Source organism: Balaenoptera acutorostrata, chromosome 16, assembly GCF_949987535.1.
Source record: "Balaenoptera acutorostrata chromosome 16, mBalAcu1.1, whole genome shotgun sequence".
NCBI lineage: Eukaryota > Metazoa > Chordata > Mammalia > Artiodactyla > Balaenopteridae > Balaenoptera > Balaenoptera acutorostrata.
Window position 1 is genome coordinate 65,043,127 of NC_080079.1, and position 12,887 is coordinate 65,056,013.

General features: G+C 48.9%; 1 protein-coding gene across 2 annotated transcripts in view; it reads right to left on the reverse strand.

The window, feature by feature from the left end:
- HK1 (hexokinase 1) overlaps window positions 1–12,887 on the reverse strand; it is a 76,982-nt gene that overhangs the window by 8,342 nt on the left and 55,753 nt on the right. Inside the window, exons 9-15 of one of the 2 annotated variants that reach the window (XM_057531350.1) lie at window positions 12,443–12,676; window positions 10,036–10,340; window positions 8,493–8,641; window positions 8,064–8,183; window positions 6,237–6,332; window positions 4,458–4,557; window positions 138–321 (exon numbers count right to left, since the gene is read on the reverse strand). In XM_057531350.1, the coding sequence (XP_057387333.1) occupies window positions 138–321; window positions 4,458–4,557; window positions 6,237–6,332; window positions 8,064–8,183; window positions 8,493–8,641; window positions 10,036–10,340; window positions 12,443–12,676 (1,188 nt within the window). The remainder of the gene's footprint in view (window positions 1–137; window positions 322–4,457; window positions 4,558–6,236; window positions 6,333–8,063; window positions 8,184–8,492; window positions 8,642–10,035; window positions 10,341–12,442; window positions 12,677–12,887) is intronic. The other variant, XM_057531351.1, reaches the window with a different exon arrangement.

Genomic DNA, 12,887 nt, shown 5'->3' on the forward strand with positions numbered 1-12,887 from the left:
GGCCAAAAGCCAAGGTCAGGAGTGAACCTGAGGGACCACAGTCTCCAGGCTTTGTGCAAACCCCACTCCTAGAAACTTCTTCCGTTGTAACAGGCAGAATGCCCTCCCATCCCGTCTCCTCCACCAGGTGGGATTACCTTTGCTTCCCGCCGTTTAGAGAATATTCATCCACCAGTTTGTCATAGATCGTTCTGATATCATCCAGACACCCGTTGTCCCCAAAGGCACCCCACTCCATGTTGATACACATTCGGCCCTCGCTTCCTTCTAGCGTCTCGACGTTTTTCATTTCTTCCATGTAGCAGGCATTGCTGCCCGTCCCTGAAATACACGAGGGGAGAATGAATGGCCACACCACCGTGCTTAGTGGGGAGGGGGGCTGCAGCTAGGCTTGGGGCCTGGGGCTCCAAGGAGAGGGGCACGCTTTTGAGATGAACAAAGTAATAGCTTCACTTTCCCAATGTCTTCCAGGAAAATCTCAAAATATAAAGGCAAAGTCAGAGTTAAAACTGCCCAGAGCATTTGATTAACTTACTTTATACTAAGAGGTCAACACCGAGAGCCTCGTGTGTTTACCTGTCCGCGAAGGGCTATGTTTATTTTAGTACAAGATGGTCTTACAACAAAGGGATGTATTTTCAATAGTGGAAGTTTAGGCAGCATTCAGACTGGAAGGATATTTCCCTATTTCTCTTTCCTTCTCTCTCCACATATACGTACACACACATATACTGTATTTATGCGTATATACACACGTAAATATAAAATATTACATGGAGCGGTTGTCTACTATCCCACCATGCATGTCCACTTATCTTTTCTTATCAAACTTGGCGGTGGACTCTGCCTGAATAAACTCTCCTGTGTGTTCCAGAATGAGGCCCACCGTTAGTTCAGGGAAGGACAGTGTCCTGAGCATCTCAAGGGTGCCCTTCTAAAGCAAGGTTCCTCACCATTTTGGTATCACAGATCGCTTTAAAGTTCTGATGATTCTCCTGAGGAAAGGGACGTTTCCCTGAGTGCACCCCTACACGGTATACACACAATCTGACAAACGGCTTCCAGGGGGTCAGGAGCCTCTGATCTCCTTCCCTGACCTCCCCAGGGCAGGGCTAGTCAGACTGTGGCCCCCCAAGGACTAGGGCTGGACCACAAACTGTTTACTGTTCTCGACTAGGAGTAGTTAGGCACAGATGCTGAGAGGAAGCATTCTAAAACTTTCACAGCAGATTTAATCGCCAGACATCCAAACTTGTGGTCACTGGCCTTGTCTCAGTGAATGGACGGGAAATTTAAAAACCAATCAACTAACCAAGGAGTCCCTCACACAGATATTTTAACATACACCTGAATCCCTGAGGAGCTGCTGAGATGGATTTTCTGATTCAGGAGGTCTGGGGTGAGGCCTAAGACCCTGCATTTCTAACATGCTTGAGGGTGATTCTGATGCTGCTGGCCAGATATCACACTTGCAGCTGCAAGGCCCTCGAGCACCGTGGACCCACCCTGGGCGGGAGACAGAGGTCGATGGATTTTCAACATCCTTAAGGGACACAAGGACACCTCTACCAGCTAGACAAGTGGGCTCTGGCTGCTTTATGCCCTTTAAAGAAACTTAAGTAGAATTCACAGATGCTTCTGACTGTGTAACTGTAAGCAGACAGGGTAGGGAGTCCCCAGAGAAAGACAAACAGGCATGACTCTCTTGATACAAGAGGAGTCATTTTGGCCTAAGCCATTTTGTGATCTAAGCCTGGCCACAAGGCTTGCTCTTGAACAGGTCTCAGTAATAATGATTTTAAGGGAACAAAAGGACAAACTGTTATCAGGCATGAGAAGTAACAATAGCAAAGATAATAAATCAGTTGTAAAGACTCCTAGTTCTGTTTCAGTGGTAAAGATTAGCCTGAAGCACTTTCCTGAGCTGCTTTGCAGAATTTAAACCCCCCGCTGGGCACTCAACCACCAGATCAAGTGGAACCTAAGGGATGGTGATGTTGACCTTTTCTGACCCTCGTGACTTAAATCGACTGAAGCCTGGACTCTGTCAACCTTTGCCCCAATTCTATACTGAATTCTCCTCTGCCTAAGCCCCTTTGTGAATATGCACGTACCCTTAGCTTAAAACTTCCCCAATTTTTCTGTTGGAGGAGACATTGCTTTGGGAAAGATCCCTAGTGTTCTCTTTACTTGCTGCAAGTAATAAAGCCTTCCTTCTGATCTTTGGTTTGGTTGTGTCTTTTGGCTCGACACACACCAAGAAGCCAACCCAGTTTTCAGGTAACATAACTGGATTATTTTTGTTTTCTCGGCTCCCTTTCACCCAAAGTGTAAAACTGAAAGAAGAGGAGCCCCAGAAATGGAAGGGGTGCAAAGAATGCCAAAACATGTAAATTATACTTCTTGCTCATGGGCGTTCTGAGCAGAGATGAACTGATGACAGAAGGAAAGAGTGACTTTGAAGGCAGCAGGAGAACCCCCTACCTCGACCCCCCACCTCCGTCCCCCGCATTTGCGGGTCTGACCTCTGGGCAGGAAGGTGAGGTCAGGCCCGAAGCAGAGAAAGTGCTGTGTCACTCTAGCTTTGCATTTCACACCTAAGCCCATTCACAAGCAGAAGGAAGGGAGGGGCCGGGTGGAGAAAGAAAGCTTTACAAAAGAAAGGAAGAAACAAAGAGCCCCAAAGCCAGGCCCCAAACAACATTTACCCAGAGCAGCTCCCTAGCTTTTTAAATTTCCACAGGAGCCAAAAGTGGTTTAACAAATGAAAAGGTCTTCCTGGCACCAGGAAGGCAGCCTGCTGGGGCCTTCTCCCAATCTCCCAGGTCCACGCAGCAGGCTGCTTGCTGACTCTCTCCGTCCAGGGATGCTCTGCAGGTGTTAGCTAAGAAACCGGGCCTTTTCCCAGCATCCCTGGCACTAGGAGCAGGATCAGGTAGGCAAATGTTTTTCTTGTAGCCTAAATCAAGAAGCTTCCGGAAAAAAAAAAAAAAAAAAAAAGAAGCTTCCGGAATTTTGTGCTCTCAAGGCCCAGACCCCTACTGTGCTTGGATTATAAGGGAACAACCAGCAAAGCCAGATAATCCCCCTGCCTGTAACCGAGCAGGACCCTATGGGGCCTTCCCGGGACAGACCCCTCTCCCATATCCTCTACTTTAGCTCCTCTCTGAAGTACCTAGATAATAGTGTCTGATGCACATTTCCTAAGTTGTTTTACTGATGCTAAAACCCCCACCAAATGGAAGATATTAGCTACTTGATGACCTTGACAACATAGCCCCAGGCCTGCTGGAGCCTAAGGACTGATAATGTTAACCCCTGTGACACCATCCTGTTACCTCACCATCAACCAATCAGAGAATTGTGCATGAGCTGATCACATACCCTGAGACGCCCCTCCCTCACCTGGCCTTTAAAAAGGCTGTGCTGGGGGCTTCCCGGGTGGCGCAGTGGTTGAGAATCTGCCTGCCAATGCAGGGGACACGGGGTTCGAGCAACTAGGCCCGTGAGCCACAACTACTGAGCCTGCGCGTCTGGAGCCTGTGCTCCGCGACAAGAGAGGCCGCGACAGCGAGAGGCCCGCGCACCGCGATGAAGAGTGGCCCCCGCTCGCCGCAACTAGAGAAAGCCCTCGCACAGAAACGAAGACCCAACACAGCCAAAAATAAATAAATAAATAAATAAATTTATTAAAAAAAAAAAAAAAAAAAAAGGCTGTGCTGAACCGTATCGAGGAGCTCAGGCTTTCGGAGCGTTGGCTGTCCTGGACTCCTTGTATGGCGTCTCACAATAAACGCTGCCCTTTCGGTCCCGTGCTAATCTAACTCTTTGTCTATCCCCGCTCCCCCCCACAAAATACCAAAAACATAACATAACACAAAAAATGCTGCACTTTTCCTTCACCACAACCCAGTGTCAGTAGATTGGCTTTACTGTGCACAGGTGAGCAGACCCAGATTTTGGCTCAGTAATATGCCTCCCACTTCAGCAGCTGGGACCGTTGGTGCTGAAGGCCAAATGGCGCCCAGACTGCCCTCTGGCCCTTCTCCACAGTCAGGAGAGGAGGAGGCTCTGCTTTCTTCCCAGCCATAGGCCCCGGCCCTGCAACACCTGCCCGGGTCCCTCCCTACAAGCCCTGCTGACCAGGCCAGCTCCAGGCACTCCCACCCTGCCCACCGGGGGCGTGTGAGCCACCTGGGGGCCGCACTCCTGGAGAGCTCCGTTCCTGACAATCTGCTCACAGTCAGCTGGAAGCCTCGTGGGCTGGGTGTTGGGAGGGGAAACCCCTGGAGAGCCCTGCAGCCTTGGGCCAGTGATGAAACTCTGGAGGTGGTTAAGGGGACAGTGCTGACAGATATACTGTCTCACACCGAGGGCTGAGCTGTGGGCTCAGGGCCCCACAAAACAGGAAAACCCAGCGTACCCTGCCCCAGAAAAAGACCTTCCAGGACACCCACCTACGATGAGTCCAACCTCGCAGGTGGGCTCCTCATAAGCACAGGTCATCATGGTGCCCACCGTGTCATTGACCACAGCCACCACGTCCAGGTCAAATTCCTTTGGAAAGAAAGAGACACAGGTTTAGCTTTAGGGGAGGGACAGCGCTGCCCGGCTTGAGTTCTGCAGGGTCACTCTGCTGCACTGCAGTCAGAAAGCTGCTGGTGCATCATCTGAAATAGTTTCCTTACCAGCCTGTGAAAGGTAATGAAATGCTTCTTCACTAAACATCTACTATTAATGATGTATCTGAAGCTTGAGCTCTGAAGAAAGGAAGTATTCTACCCATTTCACAGATGGCAATGAGTCCTAGAGAGGCAGCCCAGGGGGCACTGCAGAATGGAGAAGAGACAAGGGACAATGGCCAAGTAGCTCTTTCTCTTGGCAGGTTAAAGTATTATAGCCTTTCAGAGGGCAAAACGGAAGTACCAAATCCATGTCTCAGAATCTGTTCTTTGGAGACAAACATGCAGGTACACAAAGGCACATACAAGGGTATTTATTGCGTGACTTATATGAGCCAGAAGGAGAAACAACCCAAATCTAGATCAAAAGGGGCATGTAAGGCCCGGTTCGGGCAAACTCTGGAATCCTGCACAGCCAAGAAAGTGAATGAGGTTGGCCTCTATGTAGCGACACGAAAGACTGCTGTTTCATAGTAAGTGAAAAAAGCCAGCTGTAATATAGTATACATGGTATGACTCCCATGTTTTAAATGTGTGTTGGTATATGCATGGAAAGTACATTGGAAGAACACTGAGATTAAGAGTTGTGAAATGGGCAAAAAGAGGGCATCAGGTTTCTTTTCAATGAAATATTAGCTGTCGTCTAGCACACTCTTCCAGGAACAATCGACCCCTCTTTCAACCCATTCATTTCAGCCTCCCTGACTGCCTGTGTATATTAATCTGCTCTTCTGAACCGGAGACACTTGAACGGACTTTTTTTTTTCTTTTTAAACTTCTGATTCCTTCATTAATTAATGAGTTAAATAAAAACTTCAGAATTTTTCATTTTATATTTTGTCAGTCAATGTCCTCCAGCCAAAGACCACCAGAAACATACCCACAGTGGACAAAGCTGCGCTTCCTGACTGGTTGGCTGCAACATGGGCAAACACATCCCATGGTGCGTGCCAGAAAGTGCTAGAAAGCTCAGTTATAGGATCTGAGCCTGTGCTGGTGGTTTTAGGGAGGGTTCTAAGAAGTGGGCTTTTGCTCAGGACTGGATGCTGTCAGCAAGCAGGGCCATCTCTGAGCACGTGCCAAGTTCTGCCACGACGACGCAGCGCTTCCTGCTCATTTGATTCCATCGCGGTCACAAGGGGGCTGTGATGATGGCTGTGCTCCGCAGCAGTGCCAGGCTGTGCCCCACGGTCAGGGGCTGCTTTTCCCTTTTTTGAGCTGGAGGAGAGCCATGATTTTACATTCCTTAAACTATCCTTTAATAACACAAAACTGTTCTGCTCTCTTTTATTGCCATCGGTTGGGGCAACCTTAATACCCTTGTCACAGGGTTCTGCATCGTTTGAATTCTTTACAGCAAGCAAGTACTTTTTTTTTTGGCTGCTGAGTAGCATGTGGGATCTTAGTTCCCCAACCAGGGATCGAACCCATGCCCCCTGCAGTAGAAGTGCGGAGTCCTAACCACTGGACTGCCAGGGAATTCCCGAGCAAGTACAATTTTTATAACCTGAAAGAAACAGGAAAGATTTTTAAAAACATCCTTTTAATAGTTACCTCTCTCCTTTTTACCGCATCCCTCAGTAAGGTTGCTACATCCTGCCCCACGCAATCAGTTGCCTTAAAACCTTTCGTCCAGGTGATCAAGATTCCCTGCAATAGGAAGGGCAGTGGGAGAGTCCTGTGTCATTAATCCTTCTAGGCAGAATACAAAATCCCAACCCCTCCTTCCAGAGTAAACACCTGCTAAGAATTTACAGTGAGATGATGCTGGAACATCTGAGGCATAAACCAATAACATACAAAGAGTCCTCCGCAGGCCTGCCCCCTCTCACTGTCCTCACAGTGGTCTGGTTTGTAATCCCCACTTCACAGATGGAAAAACTGAGGCATAGAAAGTTAATGGTGCTGCCCGTGGTATAACCAACTAGTTCCTCTGAAGAACAGTTTGCCAAAAACATAAGTGGAGAAATGCAAATTTTTAGCAACACTGCTACTACCTAAAGTAAACTTTAGGTTTGATTGGACTGTAGTGTACACACTTGCTGGGTGTGTACTCACTATGATGACGGTATAAGTGAACTGCTTTTAAAAATCACCAGACCTTTTAAAAACTGCAAAACCAAGTTTATATGGATCCACCTGTTGAGATCCAAAAGAGTTATTAAGAGGGAAAAAGACCCGAGTCAGCACTGTGTCTGGATTAACTGGCTTCCAGAGGCAGGTGGCCCTGCCCAGCTTGCCAAGTGCTGCCAATCACGTGCCTCAAACCCTGGCCTCAGGCCCCGTGTGATGTGATGCCAACACCAGGGCCTGCTCCCTGGCCATACCTCTACCTGCGAAACACAGAGGATGGGTCTCGCCTGCATGATTCTGCACAACCGGTCCCTTCCACACAGAACATCCCCCTGGGCCTGCCAACACCCCTAAGCGTGCTGCCGGTGTTGCTGGAGTAGGCTGGGATGCTCCACTAGACTGGCGGCTTCCTGAGGGCAGGACCTGTGTGCCCAGCTCTTGGTCCTCAGCAGGTGCTCAAGCCCTGACCTTGAGCCCTGGTTCATTCCATTTTTTTTTTTTTTAATTTTTTTTTTATAAGATTTTTTTTTTTTAAATTTTATAGCTACTTTATTTATTTATTTATTTATTTTTGGCTGTGTTGGGTCTTCGGTTCGTGCGAGGGCTTTCTCCGGTTACGGCAAGTGGGGGCCACTCTTCATCGCGGTGCGGGGACCGCTCTTCATCGCGGTGCGCGGGCCTCTCACCATCGCGGCCCCTCCCGTTGCGGGGCACAGGCTCCAGACGCGCAGGCTCAGCAGCCGTGGCTCACGGGCCCAGCCGCTCCGCGGCATGTGGGATCTTCCCAGACCAGGGCCCGAACCCGTGTCCCCTGCATTAGCAGGCAGATTCTCAACCACTGCGCCACCAGGGAAGCCCCCATTCCATTTATTGAATAAACATTTATTAAGCATCTTCTCTGATAGCACACTGTGCTAGGGCCCGTGGGGAACACAGGTCCTCGGCTCAAGGAGCATACGACATCGCAGAAAAGAGACACCAAAGATCACTAAAAACTGTGTAAGAAGTGCTATAACCAGGCAACGTTCGAGGAAACAGGGAACACTCATGAGGGTGAGATTCTTTTTGCCTGGAGGACCAGAAGGCTTCCCAGAAGAGGTGAATGCTTTAAATGATAAAAGAAGAGTAGAGTCTTAAGATGTACTGGAGGGTGTGGCGTAAGGCCTGGGTCAACCCACTGTGACAGCTAAGCTGTCCCAGAATCGAGGGATGACACAGAGGCTGGAGGAGGCTTCAAGAGCTGACCCACACTGGCCAAGGGACAGTTAGCGCCACCCGACATCTGATGCCTGGAAAAAGGAGACTCACCGCATCCAAGCTAGTCTGCTTGCAGGGAAACGAAAACGTGAAGCCCAGAGGCATTCTGGGGCCCTTGATGCCCATGTAGTCCAGGAAGTCAGAGATGCAGGAAACGATGTGGTCAAACAGCTTTAGGAGAAAAGAAGGGCTGACTCATGTACCTTCTAGTTTCATACCTTCAGTGCACACATACAAGTACACACACACACACACACACCAGCCTCCGACACATGCAGAGCAAGCCCCTCTCCCTAGTATCTTCCCAGCCCCTGAGCATCCCAAGCCCAGCATGGCTGAATGTACCTGATGCTTTCGGGCCACACAGACACAACTGCACAGCGGCATGTATCACATTGCAGGTTCTGGGGCCCAACGATGCCACTGGCCAGGTCTGTGACGCCCATATGCCACGGTGGTGTAAAAGCAAAACTGTCTCACCTCTTCCCCAGTGCCCTGCATGATTTCCGTGGGAATGGCGTAGATCTTGTTGTGCATTTCCACTGTTCTCTTTTTCCCACTACGAATTTTCACCAGCAAGACGCGGAAATTCGTTCCTCCAAGATCCAGGGCCAAGAAGTCACCGTGCTCTGTTGTGGTCAAGAACATAAAGAAGGTCAAGAAGAGTTAGTATTACCTCCTGGCAGCCAGTAACCCCAAGACTTCAGACTTTCAAGGGAGGAAGCCACATATTAAATATAGGGGAGAAGCTGTTAAGTCTTCCCTCAGCACACAGCCCAGGCTCAGAGAGGGTGGGCACTAACTCATGACCACCGCAGCCTCTGAGCCACACTAGAAGGACAAAAGGCCCCATGGATGAACCATCTGTCACAGTAAACAAATAAATTTTACCAGGCTACTAAAAAGCCTGGCAACAATGACCTGATCTTAGGGAACCTCATATAAAAATTAATAATATATGTCGATGTGTATAGTGTTTGCAAAAATGGCCACAGTCACTCCTCCCTGTATGCAGGCTTCTTTGCAAAGTGACTTTGCAGTTCTTCCCGTCAAAAGATGGAATCTATTTCCGCCTCCCCTTGGATCTGGCCTGGCCTTGTAACTTGCTTTGGCCAACAGAGTGTGGCAGAAGCAGAGCTGAGCCAGCCCCAGCCTAGGCCTCCAAGAGGCTTTGAGGTCTCCCTCTCCCTGGTGGACCCTGCTGTTACCATGTGAACAAGCCCGGCGGCCCGCTGGAGGATGAGACACGTGGCCAGGCACTCCTACACCCCAGCTGACAGACAAATGCTGGACGTGTAAGGGAGAGTCCCCCAGGGACTGCAGACGCATGAATGAAAGATCAGCCAAGCCTGGCCCAGGTGAGCAACGATAAGTTGCCGACCCAGGGACCCCTGAGCAACAATAAGTGGTTGCTGTTTAAAGCCACTAAGTTTCAGGGTGGTTTATAATGCAAGAGTAAGTAGCTTACACATAGGACATACTCATATCACAAAGAGTCATCAGCACCCCCCCCCCCCCCCCCCCCCAGTGCTCAGCTCCAACAGGACCAGCAAGGTCAGCAGTATGGGGTTGGACGCTGAGCTCCAATCTGCCCGGGTGTAACAATCCCCAGGCCTCTGTGTGCCTCTCCACCAGGACCTAGGAAGGGGGCAGTGAGTGTTTATCCTTCTTCTGCTTTCCTGTGTTTATCAGAGGCCCTATAGCAATCTCAGTGCTTCGGGATCTGCCCAGCTCTCTTCTCTTAAGAACACTTTCTAATTCTGAACAGGGCTGTGGTTTTAGAGACAGCACCTGCCTGGGAGGCTGGACCAGGGGAAATCGACTGCCTTGAGTCACACACGCGGCAAGTCGGTGGTAAAAATGGAAGAGAGAGGTTTGAGTGAGTTTCTAGCTCTTGCCAAAATCATGCCACCCCAGTGTAAAGCATCCCCTGGAAAAGCCAACCACCCTGCAGCCCCACCGTGACTCGGCCACTGGTATGAGAAGCAGGAGGGGCGTGTCAGCCCCCAACAGAGGTCCTCACCTGTCCCATCAGGAGTGCTCCGGACGAAGGAGGGCAGCATCTTGACGACGGCCTTGTCATGCGTCTGCTTGCCCAGCCCCAATTCCATCTCGGCCCGCATCCTCCTTTTCACCTCCAGCAGCATATCCTTGGTGAGACTGAAGTGGGCCAGGGTCTCCTCTATCTGCCGGTGCTGCTCAGCCAGGCGGTAGGCCACCGCGGTCACCATGGCAGCCCCCTTGCCACTGCCACTCTCCGAGAGGAGGAAACGCACATCGCAGTCGGGCACCAAGCGCCTCAGGGTCTTGTGGAAACGCCGGGAATACCTGGGGTGGGGAGGCCACAATAGCTGACTGAGCCGGACTGTAGGGACCTCTAGGACCCCTTTCTCTCTTCTTGCACACCTTAATTCCATTTTCTACACTTGCTTTCCGCATTACTCCAGTCACACAACACATCCACTGTAGAAAAGTTACCAAATGCAGACAGGTAAAAAGGGAAAACTGAAATCACCCACAGTGACACATAAAAAGAGAGGGCTCTCATTATTACATGAATATCGAGGGACTTCCCTGGTGGTCCAGTGGTTAGGACTCTGCACTTCCACTGCAGGGGACCACAGGTTTGATCCGTGGTGAGGGAACTAAGATCCCACATGCCACGAGGCCAAAACAAACAAACAAAAAAGAATATCAAATACAGAAAATTCAGGGTCCAAAAAAATGTTGTTGTCCACCATAACAAGGAGATAATACAGCACAGTGGTCAAGAAAGAGCCCAGTGTTTAAAAGTCAGACCAGGAGACAGGGTGAGTGCCCCCACTTCCATACCAGGGGACCTTGTCCCGTTACTTAGCCTTGGAGTCACTGTGGATGTCAGCATCTGGCTGACAGTGATGTGGTGGGAACTCAGTGAGTTCATCAAATCTTCGATGAATAACTGGCGCTGAGCAAGGGCTCAATCAAGCAAGAATCGCTCTTGTTTTCCATTTTCACTTGGCCCTTTCCCCCAGCCCCCAAGACCAGGGATATTTTTTAGTGGTTAGAAGAGGACTTTAGGACAGGACTCAGTGAGACACAGAACTTTCTCCAGGTCTGTGGTCTGTTGTAAGTACAGAAGGCTGCCTGCCATGCGAAACTGGGAAACCGGAACCTCAAAATGTTAACAGCGGTCAACTCCAGGGGATGGGATTAACAATGACTTCTATTCTCTTTGTAATTTTTTGAACTATCTGAAGTTTCTACACCAAAAATATGTTATTCCTGAAATAATCAGTATTGAATCAAAGTTATTTTTTAAAATGTGATGTTGCAGATGACAGAGTTCTAGAGATGACTGGTGGTGATGCCTGCACAACAGTGTGAATGTACTTAAATTTACTGAACTGTACACTCAAAAAATGGCTAAGATGGTAAATTTTATATTATGTGTATTTTACCACAAGTAGAAAATTATTTTAATGTGATGTAAATCCCTAAGCTGTCTTGTCCAAAAATTAGCCAAGAAATTTAAAAAACAAAAAAGAGAAAAAAAAAAAGATGCCTAATTGCATTATCAAGAATTTTACAAAAACTCTAAGAATATAAAGAAATAAAATTATGAACCTGGCAGATAATAGCAGCTAACTAGCTCAAACCCTATCCCCTCAGCAACACTGAACTATTTCAGTTTAAGTCGATCTTTATTTAGCTGTTACTAGAACTGGGTATTAAGGCACAGTATCTGCAAGGCCACTTCACAGGCACATTATATATACAATGGGAGAAATATCTGAGATCCTGTACAAAAAAATCATGTCACAGGCAGTTATTGTTAAAACTCAGAACATAAAGACTTAGAATTCACCTTTAGCCTTTTTAAAAGATTCAGGCCATGTTCTTAGGGGCCACAGAAGGCTTTTGATGCTAAGGCGTCCAATAGACAAGAAGGCAGCATCAATGGGGACCACTTAACAACTTAATCTCTCTCTGGCTCTCAGATGCAAAGCATCAACAAGTTGCCCATTTTTAAAAAGTACTATCTGAGGGTTTGAGGGGCTTTAGAAACTCATCGGAGCTTCTAAAATAGGAATGCGGGCACTACACCTATGACCCGAGCTACAGTGAGGATGAAGGTCCCTGATGAAACGCAGACAAGCAAGAGAATTCAAGATGCAGACATATTCCACCCAGTGCTCCTGGCAGCTATAGAAATCTCTAACAAGACTTACGAAATGAGGAGAGATGACAGTGCAGTGCAGAAGCAACACCAGCAGGAATCAGCTGAGGGCTGGATACTTACCCAGGTGGGCAACTCTGACCTTTCTGCCCAGAACTACATATTGTCTTGTCTGCCAGAAACCTTCACTGGGTGCAAAAGTCTGCCCTCTGGAGAAAGTCCTTAGCCCAGGCGGGTATTGAGTGCCAATTATAGCAAAGGGCAGACTCACTGTGGGTGCGTCTTGTAAAGAGACCCGTCGACACCAACCGTGGTCCGCAGCCTGGGCGTGCCCTTGTTATCTCGAAGACGATTCAGGATGGCGCCCAGCGTCGCAGCCACTAGGTTGGCAGAGCGGAACGAGACAATGGTGCACACGTGCTGGACCGAAATACAGTCGTCATCAGATGGCTCCACTCCCAGGCGGGTCAGGATTTCTCTGGCATTGTGGAGGCCTTCCTTATTCCTGTGAGGTCAGAGGCCAATACTTGTGAGTTAAGGACCACAGCAGGCAGTGCAAAGCACTGAGGTTTGAAGGTCCTGGAGAGGTGAACTCACCGTTCACCACGTGTGTACGACATGGGATGAAGGCAGTCAAATGCCTGAGAAGAGCCTAAGAAAGGGTCTCCTCCATAAGAAGTCAGGAGGCAGCAAGAGGAAAAACTGTACTAGGCTGC